Source organism: Sitophilus oryzae, unplaced genomic scaffold, assembly GCF_002938485.1.
Source record: "Sitophilus oryzae breed Bouriz unplaced genomic scaffold, Soryzae_2.0 scaffold_980_pilon_pilon, whole genome shotgun sequence".
In the NCBI taxonomy this organism is placed as follows: domain Eukaryota; kingdom Metazoa; phylum Arthropoda; class Insecta; order Coleoptera; family Curculionidae; genus Sitophilus; species Sitophilus oryzae.
In genome coordinates this window covers 4,099,989-4,126,303 of record NW_022147617.1, presented here as the reverse complement: position 1 = coordinate 4,126,303, position 26,315 = coordinate 4,099,989, and the positions used below count along the sequence as shown (strand labels likewise).

General features: G+C 34.0%; 2 protein-coding genes and 1 long non-coding RNA gene across 5 annotated transcripts in view; 1 reads left to right on the top strand and 2 right to left on the bottom strand.

Moving 5' to 3' along the window:
• LOC115891268 overlaps positions 1-26,315 on the top strand; it is a 293,032-nt gene that overhangs the window by 210,139 nt on the left and 56,578 nt on the right. Inside the window, exons 3-4 of the mRNA XM_030911708.1 lie at positions 1,724-1,840; positions 21,331-21,447. Of these exons, the coding sequence (XP_030767568.1) occupies positions 1,728-1,840; positions 21,331-21,447 (230 nt within the window). The 5' untranslated portion in view covers positions 1,724-1,727. The remainder of the gene's footprint in view (positions 1-1,723; positions 1,841-21,330; positions 21,448-26,315) is intronic.
• On the bottom strand, positions 9,911-11,183 carry LOC115891269. 3 transcript variants are annotated; one of them, XM_030911710.1, is made up of 3 exons: positions 10,968-11,183; positions 10,448-10,585; positions 9,911-10,323 (listed from the first exon to the last, which is right to left on the bottom strand). In XM_030911710.1, exons 1-3 carry the CDS (start codon positions 11,032-11,034, stop codon positions 10,004-10,006), a joined length of 525 nt encoding a protein of 174 aa, XP_030767570.1. In that variant the 5' UTR covers positions 11,035-11,183; the 3' UTR covers positions 9,911-10,003. The 3 variants fall into 3 exon arrangements, with proteins under 3 accessions (XP_030767570.1, XP_030767572.1, XP_030767569.1); XM_030911712.1 differs by having other exon boundaries at positions 9,912-10,381; positions 10,448-10,618; XM_030911709.1 differs by having other exon boundaries at positions 9,912-10,323; positions 10,448-10,618; positions 10,968-11,182.
• LOC115891270 lies at positions 12,538-13,517 on the bottom strand. Its single transcript, XR_004051786.1, has 3 exons — positions 12,999-13,517; positions 12,840-12,947; positions 12,538-12,787 (listed from the first exon to the last, which is right to left on the bottom strand). It is a non-coding gene; the product is annotated as an uncharacterized LOC115891270 (long non-coding RNA).

Here is a 26,315-nt window from a genome sequence, read left to right as displayed (position 1 = left end):
TATAATGGAGAGCGCTGCCATGAATACGTTGAATAGGAGAGGCGCTAAGACACATCCCTGCCTAACTCCTGTATTTATTAGGAAGGGATCGCCCAGTGATCCATGATGTGACACTCTTAACTTGTTGTTGTTATAGAGGCTTTTGCACACTGTAAGAAATTTGTTGGGTACTCCGAAGTTTTTTATAATTACCCAAAGCGCATCTCTGTTCACAGAGTCGAAGGCTTTGGTCAGATGGATGAATGCAACATAAAGTTTAGACTGCCGCTCTTTTACTTTTTCCTGTAGTTGGCGGATGGAAAATATGGAATCGACGGTGCCGCGGTTGGTACGAAAATCCGTTTGTGATTCTGGAAGGATTTTGTGGGTGCAAGCGGTTTGACATCATTTTTGCAAGAATTTTTCCTCCGATAGCCAATAGTGAAATTCCCCGGTAGTTTCCACAGTTTGATGCACTTCCTTTGTTCTTAAATATATTCATTATATTCGAGTCCTGAGGTACCTCTTCGCTTTCCCATATGACATCGAAGAGAGCCTTAAGATGGCCAATAAGTTCTTTACTTGCACACTTATAGATTTCCGCCGGAATCGCGTTACAGCCAGCTGATTTGTTGTTTTTAAGCTGTTTTATGGAGGCCTTTATTTCCTGCTCTGTTATTGGGATGTCTAATACATCGAGGCTGTTATACTGAAGTATTGTGTTCAGTGCTTCCATATTGGGGTTTTCTTGGTTAAGGATATGGCTGTAATGCTCTTTCCAGCGATTTCTGATTTGTTCTTCCTCTTTTAGAAGTTTGCCATGATTGGGCAGCTTACCTTCTTGTTTGACCGTATTTATTAAGTTAGTATATTTTTATTAAGTAGGTATATAGCATAGTTATGTTTCACATTTTACGCTATTATTTATGTACTCTAAGTCTAATTGATATATTATGAAAAAATTTGCCTGTTAAATTGTACAAAACACATAATCGGCAACTGTTAACTTTAACGGAACAAGATTAAATTTTATAAGTTATTGTATGAGATGTTTTTGACCAAATTATATTTAAAATTTTACCAACAAATTTTCGTCAAAGCAACATTTCGTCCCCTTAATGCGCATTCGACGTTAACTTTTGGCGAAATTATTATTTTAGGGTATGGAGGGGCATGGATAGATGCCATTTTAGGGCATCTATATAGAGGTATGGACATTATACAGGGTGGTCCGAATTGTATTCGGGAAACTTCGACAGCATATTCTGCGGATAAAAATAAGTAAAAATGTTCGTATAAATTTAAGTCCTAAAATGCTTCATTTCTGAAATGCAGGGTGTAGAAAGAAATATCATTTTTATTTAGATTTTTTTAAAATATGCCAACTTTTTCATTTTTATCTGCAGAACATGCCCAAGTTATAAAATCGGAAGAAAATTGATGCAAAAATAGGATGAATTAATTTAATATTAAAACATTTGGATTATTATTTAAAATATTTAATTTTTATAATTTATTAATTCACCATATCTAAACGGAGGATAAGTGGACGATCAATACCCTAAAAATTATTTTTTGCGGAAAGTGGCAGACTGATTTTCAATTACGGGACAATTTATGATAAGAAACTATAATAATGTATTATATTATTTAAAATAAATTTATTACATATTATGTCCAGCCAACCAACCAAACAACAGCTGTCGGTATTATAGTCGTAATCAAAGATTTTTTTTTATTTCAGAAAAATGAAGTCATCATCGTCGAGCAACAACTGCGGAACATCTGTTTTAATCATGATCTTGTCCGTACTTGTAGTTTTTGAAATTGCTTCAACATTTGCTGCAGCATATCCCGCCAGGTAAATTATATATTTGCTTCTTAATATATTTACTTTTAATAATTGGTTGATCAATCTCAAAGATGAACGATTGCCTCTAAATGGTTATATATATTTTCAAAACCTTTTCCTTATAAACACTTATTTACCCTATGAAGCAGATGTATTGAACTAATATTAAAGAATTAAGTGTACTATTAAGTTTTATGTACGCTTGTTAATGACATGTTTGACAATGTATATTATAAATGACTTTCCTTGAAGACTTTAAATAAATTGTATGTGTCATATATACACCCATGCAATTGAAAGAAAGGCTGGGTCAATCGATGATAATTTTGGCGAGGTCAAGCACTATACAGGGTCCGGCAGTAGTACGTCGGACATCTGTAGCTCCTAGAATAAAAAAGACTTGGAAATTTTGTTTAAGTGCAAACCTAAAGTATGTGCTGGGATGTATTTCAGGAAAATATTTAAACTTCTATAGGGTGGTTCAAAAAAGTGTGAGTGGATCGGGGTGATTTTTTTTAAATGGATTGTGTGTATATTATTGCCTTTGTGGCTTCCTTTCAGATCACATTTTTCAGCCTTTCTTAAAAAATTATTAAAAATACAAGAACTGTCCTGAAATCCAAAACTATTTTAGGTATTTTATATGTACTTACTTTGCTATAGTCTGTCCAACGAGAAGATCCTTAACAGTGATTGATGTGTCTGTCATTTTAATTTCAAAGTAGTTTATTTTATTTTACAAAGAAATAAATTGGTACAACTGGAACGCATAGCAGGAAATTAATATATTTAAAATTTGACTGAGAAGTGATTACTTCAAAATATTGTGAAAAAAACTGTATAAAACTGAAAAAATGTAATCGAGTTATTTTATTTAATAAAAAACGGTATGTGTTAATAACATCATGTTATGTCGATATTTTACAGCTACTCCAGTTTTTAGTATGCGTTTAGTATGGTCCTCCTACCATATTCGAGATGCACTTATCTACGACGAGATGGTCTACGAACTTTATTGATGGTAACTTTATTGGTGTATAAGACTTTCTGCCTGAGCAGCGAGTATTAACCATAAACTGTGCTCTGAGGCTACAGTTAATTTTCACTCGATTTTTCCTCCACTTTACTTCAAAAGACACAAAACACACGTAATAACACGAATCTTCCAAAACGCAGGGTATTTGACAAAAGTTGACACAAAATTATAACCTATAATTTGGCAAGACTTTGACAAGCGTCAAAAATCTAAAGGCGAGTTCATACGCATCGGCGTCCGTTTGTCGTTCATTGTTCCGTCAAAGCAATAAAATTGAAATACGATCTGTCATTTTTTAAATAAACCAATAAAACTGGTTAAAAACAACAAGAGACGACGCATGACGGATTTATTATGGATTTTTAAATCCATCCATAGTTAACTTAAAAATTATTAGAAACTTTTTTTAGTAAAATAAATAGATTGGTATGGGACGTCATCTGCTTTTCTTCTGTCATCGTCTGTCGAAATCTTACCTGAGAAAAAAAACAGAGTATATAAATATGGTAATCGTAAATCATACATGTTGTTTAAAATTCTACGCCAAACTTTCTAAAATATAAAATAAATTTTCTTCGTTTTTTTTTTAAATGGGACACCCTGTATATTATTTTTCAATAGATGGAGAATTAAAAAATAAACATTTTTTGCAAAATGTTTAACGTTTTCGCAGATATTTGCAGTTTTATATTTCATATGGCACTTTTCACAGTAAATTTTTATCAAACCGCCATCGCCACCCAATGATTTTTCTCTGGTATTTTACCGTTGAAAGATCCATAATATGAAATAATACTACGTGTATCTGCGAAACCATTAAAAAATAGAATTCCATTAGAAATTCTTTAAATACAACAAATATTAATTTTTTAATTCTCCATCTAATAAAAAACTAATATACAGGGTTAAAAAAAACAAAGAAAAATTATCTTATATTTTATTAAGTTTGGCGTAGAATTGAACACCCTGTATGCTTTAAGATTACGATATTTATAGCAAAGGAAGTATAGACCATCTAAAGTAAGTAACCTAATACAGTTTTGATTTCAGAACAGTTCTTGTACCGTATGAAGATCGAAAAAGATCGCTGTCATTTTATATGTAAAATTATATAGGGAATGTCATTGATATTCATTTTGATCAGTGTTTTTTTTCGATGATACGGTAATTGTAATAATTTTTTTAAGAAAGGTTGAAAACATATTTTTTTTTAATTTCTTTACTAATGCCTCTGAAAGTATCAAAATATATTTACTAATATCTTAGAATTATGTCAAGTGGCCAGAAAGGAAGCTAAAAATGCAATAATATACAAGGTGTTTTAATTAAAAAAATCATCCCAGTACACTCGCACTTTTTTGAGCCACCCTATAGAAGTTTATACAATAAATGATTATACAAATATTTTCTTGAAATACATCCTCGTACATACTTAGGTTTGCCCGACGCACTATTGCCGGACCCTGTATATACTCAAGTTATTACTTGGCCCTTGTAGAGTGGGAGGGGGAGTAATTTCCGCGACCTTATAGATCTATTGTGACCCCCTTTCTTGAGTTATAACTACAGTCTATAACTCATCATACATTTTTTACATCAGAGATTTTTCTGTTGTAGGGGGAACAGGGTATTTCCCTTCCTCCTCTGACAACAGATCTTCTTCCTCCGAAGAGTGCACATCTACCCCATTTGGCCCTTCCTGCCCTTCACAGTCGAGCAACTTGTGTACGGCTGAGGTACCCGTGAGGTGGTGGCTGGAGGATCTATCTCAATTTTCTCCACCCCTTTAACTTAGTCTCTTCTTAGACCTCATACCGATGTTGGCCCGAATCTATAACAGAGGATATATCTCTCTTTCTCTATTGCTTCCTTCGATTTGAGGTCAATTCCTATTGTGAGGACCTGAGCACGGCCTCCCTCGAGCTGATGACTCGCCAACTCGACGTCCTTACACTGGAGTTCTGGCAAACCTGGTAAAACGTCCCTGCTTGTCAACCGGTGTTGGATGGCTTTCTATTCAGGCTTTTTCTCCCCTTATCATAGCAGAGGTAAAAGGTTCTCGCTCTCTTTCTTTCTCTCTCTTGTTCTTTGGTGGAGAAACGCCAGGCTGGTTCTTGGTTTCTTTACTCTCCCCTTTTTCGAGGAGGTCTTTTCGCTTTTACTACCACTAGAGCAAATCCTTCGTGGAGCAGTTGGAGGTATCCCCGTACTTCTGCTCCGTTGAGATCAACTCTCAGTAGGTCGTCTAGCCCGCCTGGTTGACCCAGGCCGGATAAAGGAAACAGTAGCTTGTGTGGCCTGTTGGGTCTAGAAGTAGGCTCCTGACCCTTACTAGAGGTGGTGGTAATTTGTGGTCGCACAAGTGTCAGCTGTTTCTCCTGTAGTTCTCCTTGGAACTCGCACTGTTAATGTTTTCAATGTTGTCAGGGGGTTTCCTTCCAGCTTTACCACAAGGGTTAGTCGATCCACTTCTACAGAGCCCCGGATATAGAGAGGCGAGAATACAATGGGGTGCCCCCTGATACCCCAGGGTTGAGACCAGTAGAGGCTATTCTTCTATCATCCCTTTGACCTGATCCCGCCATCGTAGGATTTAGGTTTTTGGTGAGGTTATCTTCTCTTGGTCCGGGCGGTTAAGCCAAGACCCCGCCGAACCATCTACCTGTGATACATGTCCACAGACAGTAGAGGGTGCCTGCTATGACGGACAGAGTAGACACATCCGGCATCGTTATAGGTGGTGCAATTCCCTGGCCACGACACTACAGCCAGGGACAAGACAGTGAGAGCTTCTGAGAACCAGCCAAAGCTAGCCCCCAGCACTCTAGCACCTGACTAAAAGCTTCCCCACCAACGACAGAGTCGCACATCTACTAGAGGAAGTACTCTGCTAGAGGAAGACTCTTCTTTATTTTTTAATAGCACTTACTGCCAGTTGGTCTTAAGAAGATTGTAATTTGTTTTTATATTAAGTAAAAATTATTTTTAAATGGTGTAGTTTAAAATTCGAGAAATAATATTTTTTTTTGCAAATAGCTTTATGTGTCTTCAAACATTCCATCTTTATTTAATCTTTCCATAATTAGTGTTAATTTTTGACAAGTTTTATATAGTTTTTAGTAAATGATGCCTAGAGATTGACTCGTCAAAATTTTCATTGATTGTCATTCCCAAGCCGTCTTTGACGCCGTTTTTTTTCAATCATACGGTACTATCTAATCTGTTTTTATATAAACTTTTAATTTTCTACCGGTTTAATATTCGTCTTCACTTCTTTCCCGATAATAAATTTTAGAGTGTCAAAAATTATTCTAATATAAGTTCCTTTTATATATGTACTGATTACATAGACCTATATCACTGTTTGAATGAAAAAAATATATAAGGATATCGTTGTATGATTGTATAGACTAACCGAAGTTTAATAATAATGATTCAATATTACTTGTACATCTTCTAACATTGTATTTAAGACTGCACCGCATAATTCAAATAAATAATTTCGGAATATAAGTAAATATTTTGGTTATAACGAGGTAAATTAATTAAAATATATTCTCTAAATCAAGGTTTTATATCATGTTATTTTTACAAAAAATAAATCAAAATGAGAACTCTGTTGTCATTTCTGGCAGAACAATAGAAAAAATGAATATATCTGAAATTTGGCAAATTTTAAGAATTTCTTTTGGCTGATTATTATATATGCTATTTTCTGTCTAGACAAACAAATAATAAATCTTTAATAATTAAACACCCAAATTCTAATTATACAAGAGCAATAACTTAGAAACCAATAAACCGTGCTCTTTCTTAAATTAGCAATATTTTTACATTTAAGTATATTTGTAACTGTTTAATTAAAAAAAGCAGACTAATTCACTCTATAATTCTTATTAGTCAGTATTTTATACAGAAAAGAAGTTGCCACGGTGGAAGCAAAAGGTGGAAATTAAAATTTTCTTCTGCTACAACTGGTAACATTAAAACTAATATACTGCCTTTAAAAAAGGGAAATTACTTAATTTTTAATTAATTAAGGTATTTTCTTTTCGTATAATATTTAGCAGTTTTATAAAGCAATCCACAGATATTAAATTTAATGTAAAGATTAACATAAGATACACTTAGGTATAGACTTATAACTTAATATATAATATATATTATAACTAGCATGTACCAGCGACTTCGTTCGCATCGAATTAATCATTTCTAATGGTGATGATAAAGCAAAGCAAGAATTTCCATTGACATACAAACTTTTTTTAAATAACAAATATTGTAATATTTGAGGGGCGTTTTCACACTCTTGGAATTTGAGATTCGAGAAACCCCTCCTTATCGAAACTCTACACCCCACAGTCAATCGGTTTGCCAAAAATCAGCTTTAAACGTCAAGCAGTTTAAGGAGAATCGTGATTACTCAATGGTCATTTTTTATGAAACACCCTGTATAAATTTATAAAAAATCTTAAAATATGTAAAACAACAAAATAAAATATAAGTGTTTAAGAGTTTTTCCGAAAAACTCACCGGTTTTTAAATAAAAAATATTTTAATATTTGAGGGATAGTTTCACCCTCTTAGAATTCGAGTTTCGAAAAATCCCTTCTTATCGAACCTCTACACCCTAAAGTCAATCTGTTTTCCAAAAATCAGCTTTTTTCGTCAAGCGCTTTAAGCAGGATCGTGATTAATCAATGACCAGATTTTTCGAAACACCCTGTATACATTTTTAAAAAATCTTAAAATATGTAAAAAAACAAAATAAAATATGCATGTTTAAGCGTTTTTTCAGAAACTTGATCGTTTTTTAAATAAAAAATATTATGATATTTGAGGGGTGGTTTCACCCTCTTGGAACTGGAATTTTGGAAAATCCCTTCTTATCGAACCTCTACACCCTAGAATCAACCTATATGTCAAAATTGAGCTTCTTACATTGAGTGGTTTGAGCAGGATCGTGGTTAATCAGTATGTCAGTCACTTATGGATTTTATATATCAGTATAGATTTAATAGTAAATTTTTTATAGGACCTGAAAATTAATTCTGTTAAATCTTTGTTTGTGTACATCTTAAGTATTTTTACATCAAGTCCCTAAAATTCTCCCTCTACATATAAATACTATATGAAATGAACAAAATTCTTACAGCTTTAGTGTATATTAATAAATAATATTTTCTTGCCTTTAGCTGTGTATTTTTTCTAATTTCGAAAAATCGAAAGTAGAGAAAAAATAAAAAAAATAAAAAGTAAGAAGAAAATTGTTTTGCTTGTCGTAAAGGGGGGAACCAAGCTCCACTCCCACAGCCGGTTTCTGGGCCTACCCTTCATCAGGTGGGCTGTCCAGGGCAGTGTGGCCAGATTTCTCACGGCGTAGTCGCCACGCAGACTCCAATTTATCGCCCAAAATCGCCACTTTAAGGCGATTTCGAGCAATTTACCGTTTGGTTATGGTTGACAGATAAACATGCTTTAAACGTCAATAGTCAACCGATCGGTAGCTAAATGACATTTAAAGCATTGTTTATCTGTCAACCATAACCAGCGGTGGTTCGCTCGGCTTTAGTTTACATCCTAACCAATAGATGGTATAAGAAAAAAAAAACAATCGGTTATCTTAAATCATTCTTTATTGCTTAGCTATACTTATATGTACCGCTTTACAAAAGCTGTTCACAAAATGTTAATACATCATCAATATCGTCATCATCAGTAGAATCTTGAACATTTTCTGATAGTTTTAAGGGAGTAGTTTTATTATTATTATACATCACCTGAGAATTAAATTTAGAAAACATATCTGTCGTGGGTTCAAAAGATTTGCAACATATTTGCCTAACATAAAAATAATAACGAATTACCATTATCGAATTTAATAAATTTAGCATCATTTGATTTCTGATTTTACATTTGACCAGATTCATTATTGAGAATGTTCTTTCCACAACAGCATTGGAGGACGGCAAACTGAGAAATGTAAACGCCAATAAAGAAAAGATCTTTAAACATTAATTCGCCTGCTGCGTTTTTGCGTCACAACTTTTTCCAAAAAGTTACCGCGTCGTCTGGGATGTTTCCGTTAAATATTTCCGCCCAGTTAATATTTAGTATATTTCGGTACTGTGCCTCTAGGTCAGTCAAGGTTCCTGGATTTGCATACATTAAAGGTAGCTCTCAAATTTTTTCGTTTTTTGGTTTAAAATCAGACCTGGACTAAAGTTTCGTATTTGTAAAAATACATCTAAATGATTAGGCATTCTATTTATTAATTGTGTTAAAAGATCTTTGATAAATTGAAAACATTTTTCTTTATACCTATTATTTCTTCAGAATTTAGTTGGGCTGCATCTATTTCTTGCTCAAAATAATAACCAAGATCACAAGAGTCTAGGTCTAAAAATTTTGATCGTATTTCATTGCATTACTTAAAAGCTCCAGATTCTTATCAAGATGAATAATTATCAGTGGCTTAATAATTTGTCCTGCTAATGACCATATTGTTGTAATTACGTCCTCAAATGCTTTATAGAAATCCACATTTGCACTTTGAAAATATAAATTAAGATAGTATATCTGCTTTAATATTGGACATAAAAAGTTAAATAAACCTTGTTAGTTTTATTTTTATAAGCATTACTCAATAATTGTGCACTGTGACATCTTTCTTTATTAGCGTTTATTGTAAAAAATGTTTCTAGTTCTAAATATTGGGCTAAAATTTTCTCCACTGCTCGGTATCTCGACAACCAACGTGTACCAGATAATTTTGTCATCTTAGTAAATTTGCTATCATTGTTTATTAAACTAAATATTTCTTTATATTTACTTTGTCTTAGAGTGCTATTTTGAAACCAATTATAAGTTTCTTTAAGTAAGAAATCAATTTCATCAACAAATATTTCCGAGGCCTTTGAAGCACAGAGATGTAGGCTATGACATATACATTTTACAAGTACTAAATTATTTAGCTCAAATTTAGTTTTTAAAAGGGTAAAAAGAGAATGATTTTTTCCACATAAATTAGATCCCCCATCTGTACCTAGTCCTATCAGATTTTTAGAGGCAATTTAATTGATTCAAAAAATTCACATACTTTTTCAAACAAAACCTGAGCAGTAGCTTCAACTACACTAATAAATGATAAAAAATTGTGTAACAACATCATTTCTTTTTTGAGAATAATACTTTATCATTATGGCTAATAATTTGTTGGTGGACACATCCGTCGACTCATCTAAAATAATAGAAAATGGAGAAGTACCTACGTCTTCAATTAATTCATTCAGTAAGGATGGAGCTATCACATTCTTGATTATGGCTGAACATTTTGTCCTGTGAAGATGTAACTCTCGTGGTGGTTGAGATCGAAACGATGTTGTCTGTTCGTTATCATTAAAGCTGTTAATGATGTCTGTCAGGTGGTCGACACTTCGAATAGTTGTGTGAGTAGCTACGTAACAAGCCAATATTATTTCTTTTTTTAATGGAATTATTTGCTACAGATATACCTAAAAGTAAAAATTAATGTAACTAAAAAAATAAAAAACATACACTGCAGAAAGTTATTAACATACCAAAACTTGGAAGGGGTAATTGACGTTTATCCACCTTACAGGCTTGCTGTTTGTGTTTAGAGGTATTTGCATGCTTTTCTAGATCAGATTTGTGGGACCTCAATCCAGTTTCACACACTTTGCAATAGCTGGAAACATCTGAATTGGGGTTGGGATTAGATGTGAGCCAAGCTACAATAACAACAATTTTCTATTTCTACCAACCATAACCAAACCAACCAGTAATCAACGCGCCAATAACCAATAATAATTAAAACAACCGTCCCATGGGGGTAACATCATGTCTACTTTCTAAATAGCAAGATAACACCAAAATGCAATAAGTAAGGTTAGAAAATAAAATTTTTAAATTACGTTTCCATAAAACCCTGCTTAAACATGAATAAAAATGTTATAAGTTATGTTATGTAGGTAATAATACAAATCCATGATATTCTACCAAAGTCTAACCCAAACGACCACAGAAACAGGATATGGGTTTTTACTTTTACGGGAAATGTTGTTTTTACTTGGTACTTACCTTTAAACAAGGCTTCACGTTCCCATTCCTTCTTGTGTTTTTTTTCATATTTCGCCCATTTACCCATAGTCTAAATGCGACAGGCGACACAAATGCAAATATATTATAGTATAAATCACAGGTATAAATCTCTGGTATAAATAAGATTAACAGAACACGGAACGCCTAAAGTCCCTAGATATATAAAGTACCGCAATTGGTTTGTTCAATGTTATTGGCGCCAAAATGGCGGATTTTTGGGGTATTTCAGGAAAAACTGTAGTGGTAGGACTGTTTAATTGTCACATTTGTCTGAATTTGTCATGTCAAATGTTGAGAAGCTGTCATTTTCAGAATAAAAATATTTATCCACATATTTTAAAATAATTATAAAGCCACTAAAATGCTACAAATTTGTTAGTTAATAATGTATAGGCGTCGATATCTTTAGTGAAGAAATGTGTATTACAAGAAAAAGGCCGTCATTTTATGTGTTTCTAACATCGTCGATATTCAATACACGTTAGGTAGTGGATTGAATTTATTTATGTTCCAGTGAATATTTTTAACAATCTTATTTGTAGTATATCCTATTGGTACATAAAACTTCATTATAGAACAAGACAAGACCTTAATAGATCTGAGAAGGTCGCAGTGGGTCAGGCCGAGATCCACCTCTAGAAAGCTAATCTAGAACAAGACAAAGACCTTACTTGCAAACTACCATACATATCTTTTAAAAAGGATGCTAAGTGTAAGTGAAATCTCTACGTAATCATTCCCTAAAATGTTTAGTGTAGTTTAGTTTTCAACATTTTGCAGTAAGAAGTTTAGATAAATCTACAATATATTATCATCAGACCAAAGGAAGGATAATTATTTAAAAAGAATATGTTATGTTATGATACATATATAGATTTGGATGATATCGCTTCAGGTGGTTTTACCAACTAACAAGGACTAACACGGATATTAATCAAAACAATGAAAAAAGCTCAAATAAATTTGATCCTAACAAGAATGTTGTTTATGCATATGCTGACTATATAGTTATTTTCATGGACTTAAATAGATTAGTTTTATGTATTTATTGATAGTAATTAATATTTTTTGGTTCATATTGTAATTACTAATAAAAAGTAAACAATATAATATAAGCATGTAAAGTTATATTTAAAAATTTGGTCTTATACTGTCAGTTACAAATATAAAAATGTGATTCAATGTTATTTCAATGTTAAATTTATAGCAGTATAATTTTGTATAATAATGATACTTAAACATTATGACACTTGTTTTAAAAAATATAACATTAAATTGCAGAGCAAAATATATTTTAATTGTATTATGTGGTATTAACTTGCTTTTATTCAACTAATAATAAATTTGTTGTATAAAAATCACTCCATAACATACAAACCTTAATTATACAGCATACATAAAAGAGCTCCTATGCGTTTCAAGCTTCTTTCTAAGTTATTTTTTAAATTAAGTGCACAATTACATACCTAAAATGCCAAAACTACCTGAAGTAATACCAATTAAAACAACTTTCTATCAATATATTAATATATTTCAAAAATAGCAGGTATGTATCATATCAATTTAATTATTACATTTATTTGTTTCAACCATGGTTCAAAATTTTCTCGTATAAAAGCCGGCCTTCAAATTTAAGTTTGTAGCTTATTCATAGTTCCAAAGACTTTCGTTAAATCATGCTTATTTGTCAAAACTAACTACAGCATAACTGGTATAATAGGGAAAGTTTACTTATGGTATAGGTATCCCGTTCTCATCAACAAACAAAGTTTTTCCAATTGTTTCGACTGAATTAAGTACTAAAATTCTAAATGTTATTCCAACTTTATTTCTTCTTACCTATTAACTTACTTCTGTTGGCGTACTTTGCGCTAAAAGGTAACATAAAATAAATGCTAATACAAATGAAAAACACTTGTACGGAAACCATTCGTTTATAACCTCTTAACATATATAGGCCTAAAAAATTAAATTTATGAAATTGAATATTAATATACCACCTGATATTACGTTAAAATGAAGGTAAACTGTAGATAATAAACGTAATTCTATTACAATTAATAAATATTTTATTTTACGGCTTGCCTGTCAATGTTGGTCGGCCATATTGGCGCCGGACCGACCAGCTGCTTAAAAAGCCGAAACAGCGAAATGTTGGCCTCCTTTTTAAATTTGCCGCTAGTTTTGGCGCCAATATGGCGGTAATTGCGGTACTTTATATATCTAGGGACTTTAGGAACGCCCTGAACGCAGCGCCAGTTTAGTGTCAGAACAGGGTGCGGAGAAACCAGAGATATTGGGAGAAACTAAACTTCTTCTTCTTTTGAGTTGTAATGGCCTATTAATATACACTTTACGATATTACGATTCGGACAGATAATGATCAGCCGACATTTTTGATTTCGCTTAGTCGCACAATTGATTTTGGAAATCGCCCAATTTGCGACTTGCGATTTTTGCTAAAAAATGGTCGCCAAATTTTGAAAAAAGTAGCCCAAATTGCGACAAATCGCCCAATCTGGCCACACTGGTCCAGGGGCTGGTTCTCACCGATACGGCAAGCAAAACTTCTTCTATATCAACAGACGATGTCGTAAAGTGTCGGTGAGATATTAGTGCATCTCCCGTCAAAAGATGGTAAAGAGCGTTTTTCGGCCCGCTCAACCAAAACAATTTTCTTCTTACTTTTTTTTTATTTTTTTTCTATTTTTTTATTTTTTCTCTACTTTCGATTTTTCGAAATTAGAAAAAATACACAGCTAAAGGCAAGAAAATATTATTTATTAATCATATAAATACTTTTATATTCTTTTAATTAAAACAATTTAATTATTGACGTTTCGCCAATTTATTTTTGGCATCTTCAGAAATATTTATTTACGCTATTTCTATGGTAAAAGTCATTAAATCCTTATATTAAAAAACAAAACACTTATAAACTAATACATACAGTAAAATAAGTACGCACCTACATCGTATTTTAAAGAAATTGCGACTACAAAAAAAATACTATATATTACAAAAAAGGTTCAAAATCATCATCAACTTTTTTATTAGTTAACAAAACATCTGCAATGTTTAGTTTTAATTAAATAAGATTTAAGATTAAAGATTTAGTTACCACTTACCACTAAATTATTTATTAAAATAATTTTTCCATTTTTTAACAGCCGCCATTTTATATTGCCATTCGTTTAGTTTATGTATTTACTTTTTCTACTTTATAAAAGCGAATATAGAAGAATATGTAACAGTATGATAATACTTATTAAACTTGTTTAAAATATACACCGGATTATTAAAGAGTACTAAAAATATTTCAAATTTGATACAAGAATCTGTTTAGAAACTAAAATGTAGGTCAAGTAGGTCGAGCGCTATGACGTAGTAGTGCCTCACCACAAGGAAACCAATCTATCGGCATTCCAAGCGTAGACACTTGAGGTATTTGAAATAAGCCCCGGTATTGTCGATACACTACTTTACACATATTGGCATAGCGTTCAAACATCTCGTTAAAATATAACAAGTTTAGTAGATTATTCTCCGTATGCAATCAAAAATATTTATTGTTGCAATATTATATAAATATATTTATATGTTATAAAAGCAATATGTTATAAATATTTATATGTTGCAGAATGATATTTTAGTTCATCATATTATATTTAAAACGTATTAATACATTATTATCTAATCAGTTTAGCAGTCGTACGATAAGGTTGTGTTACCGTTCGTGCGTTTTGTCTGCCGGTTATTGAACGTTTGTTTTGTTTTGATTTGACTTGTTTTTGATTTGTTTTTGTTCCTGACCCGAAATCAACTCAAAATTCACTGTTCGTTTAAACTTGACTTTGTTTACTTTTGTTAGTTTTTTGCAACCTTAATTGATAATTTTTCGGCGTACTTGTTTCCGCTGTGCGTGAGTTTTAGCTTGTTTATACTTCCGAATTTTATTCAGCTGTCATCGACTTTTATTAATATTATTAATCATTTACATTATTATGGCTGAATTTAAGTGCGATTCTTGTCAAAAAATACAAAAGGACAGTTATAAGGTTCGCTGTAGTGGAGAGTGTCGAAGAAATTTTTGTATGACCTGTACAGGACTGGATAAGGCAACAACAAAGGTGCTATGTCAAGAAAAGTACCACAATGTTGATTTTTTTATGATGATTTTTCTGCACTGTCTGCGATTCCCCTACATTAAAATATGTTCATGATAGAATTACACAGCTTCAAGAATGCCAGGTCCAACCAGAAATCATCGAAGCACTAGGATTCTGTTTAAAAAAAATATGGACATTTTTCCAGTCATAACTGAAATGTATGACATGCTGAGTGACCACGATTCCAAGTGGAAAATTTTACTCAAGAAAATTGATGACATATCCAGGATATCAGATACCACACAAGAATCCTTATTTAAGTCAATAAATGAGAAAGCTAAATCTAAAGCAAGACACCTTCAATTTATCATCAATTTTAATGGACAACCATGATGGGTCTGTTAAAGTCCAAGTTCATGACCCATCTAAGGAAGAAATGGCGAAGGAAATGGCTGATCTTAGGCAGAGCGTTAAACAAATGTCGCTCACATTGGAAAAGCTTGTTACAAGGGATAAGACCTGTACAAATCATAATATGCAGCGGAAAAAATCCATTTCAACGCAGACGGGCCCTATAGATCACCAAAATAGTACAGCTTTTATAGATTTGCCAAAAAAAATAGTTTCACCCGAAATAGTGTCATCGCAACCTTCTAAGGCCGCCATAAGAGAAGACTGGAATTATGTGGTGGTGTCCAGAATTCCACCTCCTTACACAGCGAATCAACTTGCGCACTATATTAAAGAATAACTAGGAACCACCGATTTCATCAGATGCTTTCCAATGCTGAAAAATAAGGACAGTTCCTATTCCGATTTCAAAATTGGAGTGCAAAAGAGGTGTCACTTAGTGCAGCTTAAGGACATAAATATGTGGCCGCCGGGAACCATAATAGATTCAACCTCAACATCCTTAAAGCAAGCTTCGTTAACTTCTTCGGCTGAACCTGCTCAAAATCTCAAAATAAACATCATTGAGAACCGCAAGCTAACTCACCTACTTGACCCACCACTGGCAACTATTCCAAGGGACGTAAGAACTATTAAGATTGGTTCTGACAGGGAAGCTATAGCTGCTTGCAAGTCCCTGGCGATGGAAAATCCAGAAATTATTGTGCAGGGAACTACGAAGAGAGATGGTTTGGTAGTTATGGACCTGATGACTCCACCTATAGTACGGCTGTCTCAGGACTCAGATGCGGTAAATGGACGTTACGTGTTGGCCAGTTTGAGGGACTCCTCCATTTTGAAATCTCTTTGGCTATCCCTTGCCTATCTTCACGACCAACCATCCAGTGTGTGTTTTGAAGGTCACTCTAGTACCAGCATCAAATTGATGCTTGCATCAGAAGGGCTACCTAGTGACCTGGACTCCTTGCGTAAGTTGTACTACCGCTTCCACAACGCCTATGGTATTGGTTCAAGTGAAGTTGATGCAGATCTTTCAGCTTTCAGGTCATTGTTTTCTGCGGAGACCCTTCTACGGCTTCAAAAGATTAAGGAAAGTCATGGCAAATATTATTCCAGTGGCTCCCCAAAATAAGAGTAAAAATTTTTAGTTGAATTGACGCGAACAGAGGATCAAGCACCCTCTGAAAAATTAAGCGATAGCAAGCTTGGTCTATTCCTTATTAATATTCAGTCCTTAATACATAAAAGAGATGAATTATATCTTTTACTAGAAGAACTTGAATTTCCAGATATCATGGCCATAACTGAGCACTGGTTAAATTTTGATGAGCCTGTATTTGTTAAAAATTATACCACAGTGGCCAGATTTAATAGAACAAAATTTTCTCATGGAGGTACTATGATAATGTCTTTAAACAACGACTTTTCCGAGGTAACTAGGTACAATGATTTGTTATCTGAAAAAGTATTCGAATTTTCCATTGTCCGCCATAATGCTTATGACCTTTACATTATTTGTATTTATAGAACACCTGACTCTGACGTGCAATTATTCTGTCATAATCTACTAAGCTTGCTTGAGTCCCTGCCCTTAAAAAGCAAATTAATTTTGTGTGGTTATCTTAATATTGACTTTCTTAGTGTATGTGTGTATTTTTTCAGAAAATAATGCTCAAAAGTTCAGCCACTTATGTAAAACAACCAACTGGGATACTAGCTCTTATGATGTCGACACCGAATTTTCTATTTTCGTAAAAACATTAATCAGTCTAGCGTTCAAATCCTTTCCTCTTAGGCCTATAAAAAATAAGCATAATCAACCTTGGACCACTAAAGGTCTACGCATATCTTCTAAAAACATGCGTTTATTATCTCACTTAAAAAAATTCTCAGACAGTCTCTTCTTCCACATTTACGTAAAACTATACAGAAAAATTTATCATAAGACTATAAGAGCCGCTAAGGACCTTTATTATAATAGGAGAATTCTGGTAATGTTGCTAAAGAAACATGGTCTATTGTGAATGAGTTGAGAAACAAAGCTTCTTCGTCTAGCAATATCTCTACCTCACCTGAGAACCTTAACGATTACTTTGTAAATGTAGCGAAAAACTTAACTAATACCATATGTCCTCCTCATAATCCACTTTCTTATCTCTCTAATGATATTGTAAACTTACACAGTTTCTTTTTTTCGCCCGTAGTTTTAGAAGAGCTTCGCAGTACAATTAATACCATCAAAAATAAATCCTCTTCTGGGACCGACGGGCTAACTTTAAAAATGTTTTCGAATCTGCCAGAAAGCACTCTGAATCACCTAACAACTTTAATAAACATGTCGTTCCAAAATGGTATTTTTTCAAAATGTCTTAAGACGGCAATAATCATTCCTCTGCATAAAGGAGGAGACAAAGATGAAGCTTCTAGCTATCGCCCAATTGCACTCCTTCCAACGCTATCTATGATCATAGAAAGATTGGTTAAAAGAAGGCTGGTATATTTTCTGTTTAAGTACAAAATACTTACTGAATATCAATTTGGATTTCTAAGCAACAAGTCCACAAATGACGCTATGTTTTTCCTCCTTAATAAAGTTTACTCCAGCCTAAACAACCATCATTCTACAGCAACAATTTTCTGTGATTTTTCTAAGGCGTTCGATTGTGTAAATCATAAGATCTTAATTAATAAACTGCAGCACTATGGGTTCAGGGGATCATCTCTCGAATGGTTTAAGTCGTATCTGAGCAACAGAAGTCAACTTGTGAGGGTGTACCACGTTGTCTTCTAGCAAGCCAATAGAATGTGGAGTACCACAAGGCTCCGTACTAGGCCCTATTTTGTTTCTTCTTTTTATTAACGACATTGCTAACATAAACATCAGTGGCAAAATATGTCTTTTTGCGGACGGCACTAGCTTCACTTGGAGCAACAAGGACATCACGGCACTTCATAGGATTATATCAAATGACTTAATCACCATTAAATCTTGGTGCGATTCGAACCTCCTGAGTCTCAACATTTTTAAAACTAAAGCTTTGTCATATAAAAACTCGTTGCAGCCTTTTGTGCTTAACAACACCACCATTGACGTCGTCAAATCTGTAAAACTCTTAGGGCTTGTTGTGGACAATTTTCTGAAATGGGACATACATATCGAAGCTTTGTCGAAAAAATTGAGCTCTGCCTGTTTTGCATTAAGGTCTGTTTCTAAGGAGCTTAACTTGTCAGTGGCTAGAACTGTTTATTGTGCACTTTTTGAGTCGTACCTCAGGTATGCCCTTCCATTCTGGGGTACGTGTTGTGCGACTCAATTTGACCGCATTTTCAGGCTCCAGAAGAGAGCTGTTCGATATTCACTGGGACTAAACAACAGAACTCATTGCCGGGACTTTTTTAAAAAATTAAAAATATTGACTCTTCCTTCCTTATTTATATTTGAATCCGTCTTCCAGAGTTAGTTAAAAAGTTCAATATTATACAACTCGAAAAAAATGCACAATCACCTGCCATTTGAAATCAAATCCATAACATCATTTTTTTCATTTCGCAAAGCATTGAACTCTTACTTTCTAGACAAGGCTTTCTACGCCGTAAATGAATTATATTTTGAAAATCAAATTTGATCTTGTAAACACTGGTCTAATGTTTGCTATTGCTATATTTACTATCGAAATGAATTTATTTAGAGGTCATTGATATTTTACTATAAACTAGCTAAATATTTTTGAATATTATTTTTATTTTTCTGTTCTTTGACATTATAAACATTTATAAATGTTTATTTTAACAATAAGACTGACAATATTATTTGTATAATGTTTTGTATTATCTTTTGTTTGTTTGCCTGTGTACCTTGTTTTTTTACTTTGTTTGTTAGTTTACCTTTGTCTACAAATTGAAAATTTTTTTGACAATAAAGGCATTTATTTATTTATTTATATTTATAATCTACCGGGTGCGTCTCAAAAGTGGCTTACCCTATAACTTTTTTTAGTTTTTTAGATAAAAAAACGAGATTTGGTATGTTAGTGTATGACATAAATTAGGATTGATTGACGTATTCAATTGTTCTCGATCACTTCCTGTTTCACCGGAAATGACTACAACTTTTGATTTTTAAATGGCACCCTCGGTATTTTTTTACTTTATTCGATAGAAAATGACACTCTGAATAAACATATCGTTGACATATCATATGTCAACTTTTGACATATTCGCTCAAAAACAAATTATATTTTAAATTTTAATCCATGGCTGTGTTAAAAACCTTGGAAAAATAGATTTGATCGTCTAATGTTGTTAGTGTCTTGTCCTGGCCAGTTAAAAGGTGCCCAAATCGTATTTTTAATCATATTTCGATTTTTTCAAATAGAACGAGGGTGGCTCATTAGCATATTTGGAAAAAGCATTTTTTTACTAATAATTTGATACCACACACTTGATATTTGAGTCAAATTTTCGTTATGAACCGCAAGTTACAATTTCAAATAAACCATATGCGAAAATGTCAAAAGTTGACATATGATAGGTCATTCTATTCAGAGTGTCATTTTCTATCGAATAAAGTAAAAAAATGCCGAGGGTGCCATTTAAAAATAAAAAGTTGTAGTCATTTCCGGTAAAACCGGAAGAGACCGAAAACAATTGAATATATCAATCAATCCTAATTTATGTCATATATTAACATACCAAATCTAGTTTTATCTGAAAAAATAAAAAAGTTATAGAGGTGAGCCACTTTTGAAACCCCACCCGGTATAAAAATATCGGAAATATCTTTTTTTAAAGTATTTTTAGTATAATTTGTAAATATATGATTTCTCGATGCACACAAAAATAACATAAACTAGAGCGCATCAGCGATCAATCATTATCATCACAAGTACGGAAAAAGTATGAAAAGATTATGAGAAATTTAGTAATTTTGATTGAACTACATACACCGCTACATTAGTGGTCAATTTCTAATAGTTATAAATGAGTAGGTTTGAAAGGCAGCATCTATCTCAAAATGATATTTAAGGTTAATTATTAATTATTTAAGGTTTTAATTACCGTAAAATGGGGTGAATAGAAACATAGTGGTGAATAGAAACAAAATTTCTGAAAAAAATCAAATCACGATTAAAAATATTCAAAGTAAAAAGAGTCGACATATCTAATTTTTCTATCATTGGTAATACACAATAAAATGTAAAAACTATATTTTTATCTGTGGCAGCACTGTTTCTGTCAATCAGCTGATCAATAAATGTGAGATCGATTTATCACCTATTTTGTATGGCGCGAAAACTTTATAAATAAAATATTTATTTTTAAAGTAATACATAAGCTGGTACATGTAAGTTGTCATATTATATGTATTGTTATTTATTGTTAAACCTACTTAAATATGTAATAATTTACTGTTTCTAATCACCTTGTTGGAAGTAGAATAGATAAAAACCTAAACATCAATGTGTGTTTCTATTCTCCCCAATAGCAGGTGAATAGAAACACAAATGTTATTTTTATTTAATATTTATATGCATATTTTTCAAAAATCAAATTATATGTATACGCAAAGAACAAACAAAGACCCATGTTTCAAAATATTCGGGAAAATAATACCACATTTTTATCAACCGGTATATCGCTAATAGCCTACGAAACTGTTTCTATTCACCCCATTTTACGGTATCTAGTATACTAAATTATATCTCGAAAAGCAGAAATAATAATATTTTACTGTCAATATTAGATAAAGTTACTTCTTTATAGTATAGTAATTAAATTCTATTTAATAGTTCGTCATTTACAGTGTAAAATGTTATTTTCAGTTATTCTGGATACTACTCACCGATTGGTTTCGAAGAACAGAACCCTAACTACATAAATCTACAGCAAGCGATTGCCAGACTTAGACAAGCTTTTATTGAAAACAACGACTTAGAAAAGTAAGTATTTATCAGTAAAAATCTACCTTGATGTTAAAATTGTTTAAAACCTGTTTTTGTGTATATTTGTAGGTTGTTCACCCTATATGTGTGTACTTGTGTAATTCGTATATTAAATTTCACCTTTTAGTGATAACATTTTTTTAGCAGCTAATTGTATATGTTTTAAACACACTATAAATATATATTATTATAGACTATAAAAATAAAGTTTTTGAAACAAAAACCATTTGTACAAACAACACCAAATTTGTTTACAACAATTATCCAGAATATGTTCTAGAAGATACGCCAAAAGAATAAAAAAAAGAAAAAAAATATATAAAATAAGTTAATAAAAAGTAAAATAAATGAGAGAGTAAGAATATGTTTGGGTATAAAGCGTTTATGATAATACTTTTGTTTAAATTTTAATTCTTTAAAATTGATTATAATAAAATAAATGCTATAAATATAAATATACAATACGCCTAAATATTATATTTTCAAAATATATTGAATTTACTAGGATTTTTCTCACAAACCTGTAACATTTTAATGAATTCGCCAATATTTTTTCAAGGAAATTATATTTTAATATTCTGTCCGGCATAGCATTTAACGCCTTTTGTGTAATACTAGAGACATCGCTGCGTAGTTTAGAAAGTTGGCAATAGTATCCATATCTTACCTTAAATAAATCTATCTTACATTATACGTCCCTTTATATGTGTTTAGATTAATTCACACTTGATTAAAATTAAAAAGACCTATAATCACTGAATGGGATTGAAACAAAAGTAATCAAAGCTCGCGTGAAACTTCATGTCAACTGGTTCGAAAGTTACCGGTAGCGGCTAGATGCTTGACTTTTAATAATAACTATTTTCCAAGATTGCTTCATCGACGTATCCGTAGATGGAGCTGAAAGCAAAGTAAGATTCTATATAAAGTAAAATACAGAGAACCTAAAAGGTCTTAATCCCTGAAACTGTGCGAATTTGTACATTAAGTTCACCAGACCAAAGGAAACAACCATCTTACGACCACTTTTGGGTATTTATTCCCACCATCAGGCTGACTTGTAACCGATGACTGTGAAGCCTCACCGATGACTGAAGAACTTTTACTAGCGATAATTCGTAAAACACAAGGTATATTGGCAATATAGTCAATGAATGCATGACTTCTTGATCACTAAAAATTCGAATTTTTACTTTATCTATATTTATTTATTATATTTTTTATTTTTATTTATATATAACTTTAGAGTTACAGACGTCAAATTTACAAAGGTTCAGAAGTGAAGGAGTGAAACCGGGGGGGGGGTCACTTCGAGAAAAGTATGGTACGCCTGTTCTCGACTTTTTCAGGGCCACTAGCCTGATTTAAAGTTATGAACTGACTCACAGACACCCATCTGTATGACTCCCTCATGTGCCCGAGTGTGCTCGCTTTTTATTTCAAAAGTTAGTTAAACGAGCGGCTCATTGCTCAACATGATGATCCACTTATTTCATTATATCTTATTGTTACGGATTCCGTGGGTCCACTATTTAAACTCACGATAAAATACTTAACGAATTTATTTTTCTCACTTTATACACAATTACTAACTTATAACACACAACAAACTAACTATTTATAAGATTCCTTCACCAAATTGTCCGATTTTCAATTTCCACGCGGTATATCGTAATTTCAAAAACTCTCTCAGTTGTCGATGGCTCCGGCTTATATACTCTATTGACTGCTTCTCGAAATTTCCCCAATTCTCGGAAAGCGTACTTCTTCATACCAGACAATTCTATTGTCTGATTCCCTTACTTCTCGACTTGACTAAAAGATGGCGCCTGAAAAAGTCTTTTAATTTCTGGCGGATACGTTGCGGTTGTGCAGGCAACCAGTAATACATTTTTAATTTCTGGCGGATGCGCCATTTTTCTTGACATTGCCCCCTTCTCAAATTTGATCGTCCCGATCAAGGTTTCCTGTCTGGTATCTCTCAATCGATCCAGATGAACTACTTTCATCTTACTTCTAGGGCTGCGTTGAATCCGGTACACAACATCATTTATCCTCTTGATGACTGTATAAGGACCTTCCCATGCTGGAGTTAACTTTGGGGACCTCCCTTTCTTGCGCTGTGGGTTATATAACCATACCATATCGTCCTGTTGAAATCCCGTAGAATTAGCTCTGAGGTCGTAACGAGCTTTCATCCGGTCACTGGCTAGCGTAATCTTACTTCTCACGGCCTTATGAATTCCCAATAACCTTTCCTTCAGTTCATCCGCGTAGTCCTCTACGTTCGTGGTGCTGTCGTCTGGTGATCCGAACACCAAGTCACAAGGCAACCGTAATTCTCGACCAAATAAAATCTTCGATGGTGAAAGTCCGGTGGTGTTGTGAACTGCACTTCTATATGCCATTAGGAATAGTGGTATATGCTGATCCCAATCTCTTTGATGTTCATCCACCATTTTCGAGAGATGTTCTTCAATGGTCTTATTGAATCTCTCGACCATCCCATCAGACTGCGGATGTAAAGCTGTTGTCCTAGTCTTGTGAATACCAAGCAGATCACACATCTTCTGGAACAGTCTTGACTCGAAGTTCCTTCCTTGGTCAGTGTGAAGCTCTAAAGGAATTCCAAATCTACTGAAGACATTATGACTAATACTTCAGCTACAGTCGATGCTTCTTGGTTTGGAATGGCAAAAACTTCTGGCCATTTACTGAAATAATCCATCGCCACTAAAACGTACTTGTTGCCCTTGTGCGTTTCAGGGAATGGGCCTGCAATGTCAACAGCGATTCTTTCGAATGGCAGTCCAACGTTATATTGTTTCATTTTTCCCCTAGATCGAGTGCTTGGTCCTTGGCTGGCTGCACAAATTTTACATTGTCGACACCATTTCTTGACATCTTCGCAATAATCCACCCAGTAAAAGCGATCTCTCAGCTTGCTCAAGGTCTTGTTTACCCCAAGATGGGCTCCAGTTTTACCACCGTGAATTTCTTCCAATACCTGGGTAACTTTCTTCCTTGGTACCAGTAACTGAGTTGTTACTGTGCTGCCATCCGCACTTTCCCATGTGCGCTTTAACAATCCATTCTCAATAACCAGTGAATTCCACTGAGCCCAGAGAGCTTTGAAAACGAGCCCTCTGTCCGCAATATCCTGCCACGGTGGTCTCTCGCCGTTACCTTCCTTGAGCCGTAGTATTGCTCCGATGTCTGGATCTTCCATTTGATCTTTCCTCAATTGTGTCGTCGTCCACTGTTCATCGGTTCCAAGTTTAAAACTCCTTATCATGACAGTGCCTTCACGTTGTTCCGTTTTACAGCAGTGCTTACAATCGGTTTGACAGGGTCTTCTGGATAAACCGTCTGCGTTACCATGCATTTTTCCAGCACGATGTTGGATGGTAAAGTGATACTGTTGGAGCTTCTCGAGCCATCGTGCTATTTGACCTTCAGGTTGTTTCATCTCCATAAGCCACTTGAGAGCCGCATGATCTGTCCTAATTAAAAATTCTTGGCCGTACAGATATTTATGAAAATGATCAACTGCCTTCACAATTGCTAGCAGCTCCTTCCGGGTAACGCAGTAATTCCTTTCTGGTTTGGATAGAACTCGACTGTAATATTCTATCACTCGTTCTTCGCCATCTTGCACTTGTGATAGCACTGCACCTATGCCGATATTGCTGGCGTCGGTATCCAGGATATACCTCCCTTGTTGTTGCGGGTAGGCTAGAATAGGACTTGAACATAAAGCCGCCTTAAGTCTTCCAAAGGCTACATCACAATCGGTGTTCCATTCGTAGCCGACTTCATCACCTGTAAGTCTATGTAAGGGTGCAGCTATATTGGCAAATCCCTTGACAAATCTTCTGTAATAGGTGCATAAACCCAGAAAACTTCTAAGTTCATGTTTGTCGCGAGGTTTAGGCCAATCCTTGATCGCAGCGATTTTCTTCTGATCGGTGTAAATTTCGTCTGCCGAGACTACATGACCCAAGAATTCCACTTGTCGCTGGAATAAGCTACACTTCTTCGGGTTCAAGTACAGGTGAGCATTCCGTATGCGGCCGAAGACTTCTTCTAAATTTCGCAAATGCTCCTCAAAAGTTCTTCCCATAACCAATACATCGTCGAGGTAAACCAAGCACGTTTTCCAAGTTAATCCTCTTAACACCACCTCCATGAGACGTTCGAAAGTGGCTGGAGCATTGCATAATCCAAACGGCATGACCTTGAATTGGTATAGTCCGTTTCCTGTAGAAAAAAAGCCGTCTTTCTTTTGTCTTCCTCGTCCAGACCAACTTGCCAGTATCCACTCTTTAAGTCGAGAGTGGAGAACCAGCACGAACCTGCGAGAGTTGTTAATGTGTCATCTATACGTGGCAGTGGGTAGCTATCTTTCTTAGTGACGTCATTGAGCTTCCTATAATCCACGCAGAATCGTGTACTACCATCTTTCTTCGTTACCAAAACAACAGGAGATGACCATGGACTCGATGATTCTTCGATAACTCCATCTTCTAGCATCTTATCTACCATTGTCTCCATTTCTTGTTGTTTGGAAAGGGGCACCCTTCTAGGACGTTGTCGAATCGGCTGAGCATGACCAGTATTAATCCGGTGCTTCACAAAATCCGTTCTTCCACTGTTGTTCTTCTCAAAAATACTGCCATGCTTTAGCAGGAACTGCTTGGCCTTCTGTTTCTCCTCAGGTGTTAGGTGATCCCATGGCTGTTCTAGATGTTTTAGTGTTTCTTGGGATGCCTTTTGTGTAACAGCTGACGACACTTCATCACATCGGGTGACACTTCTTACAGGTTCGCAGATGGCTATCTTGTCACCTTTTCGGATCTTGACAC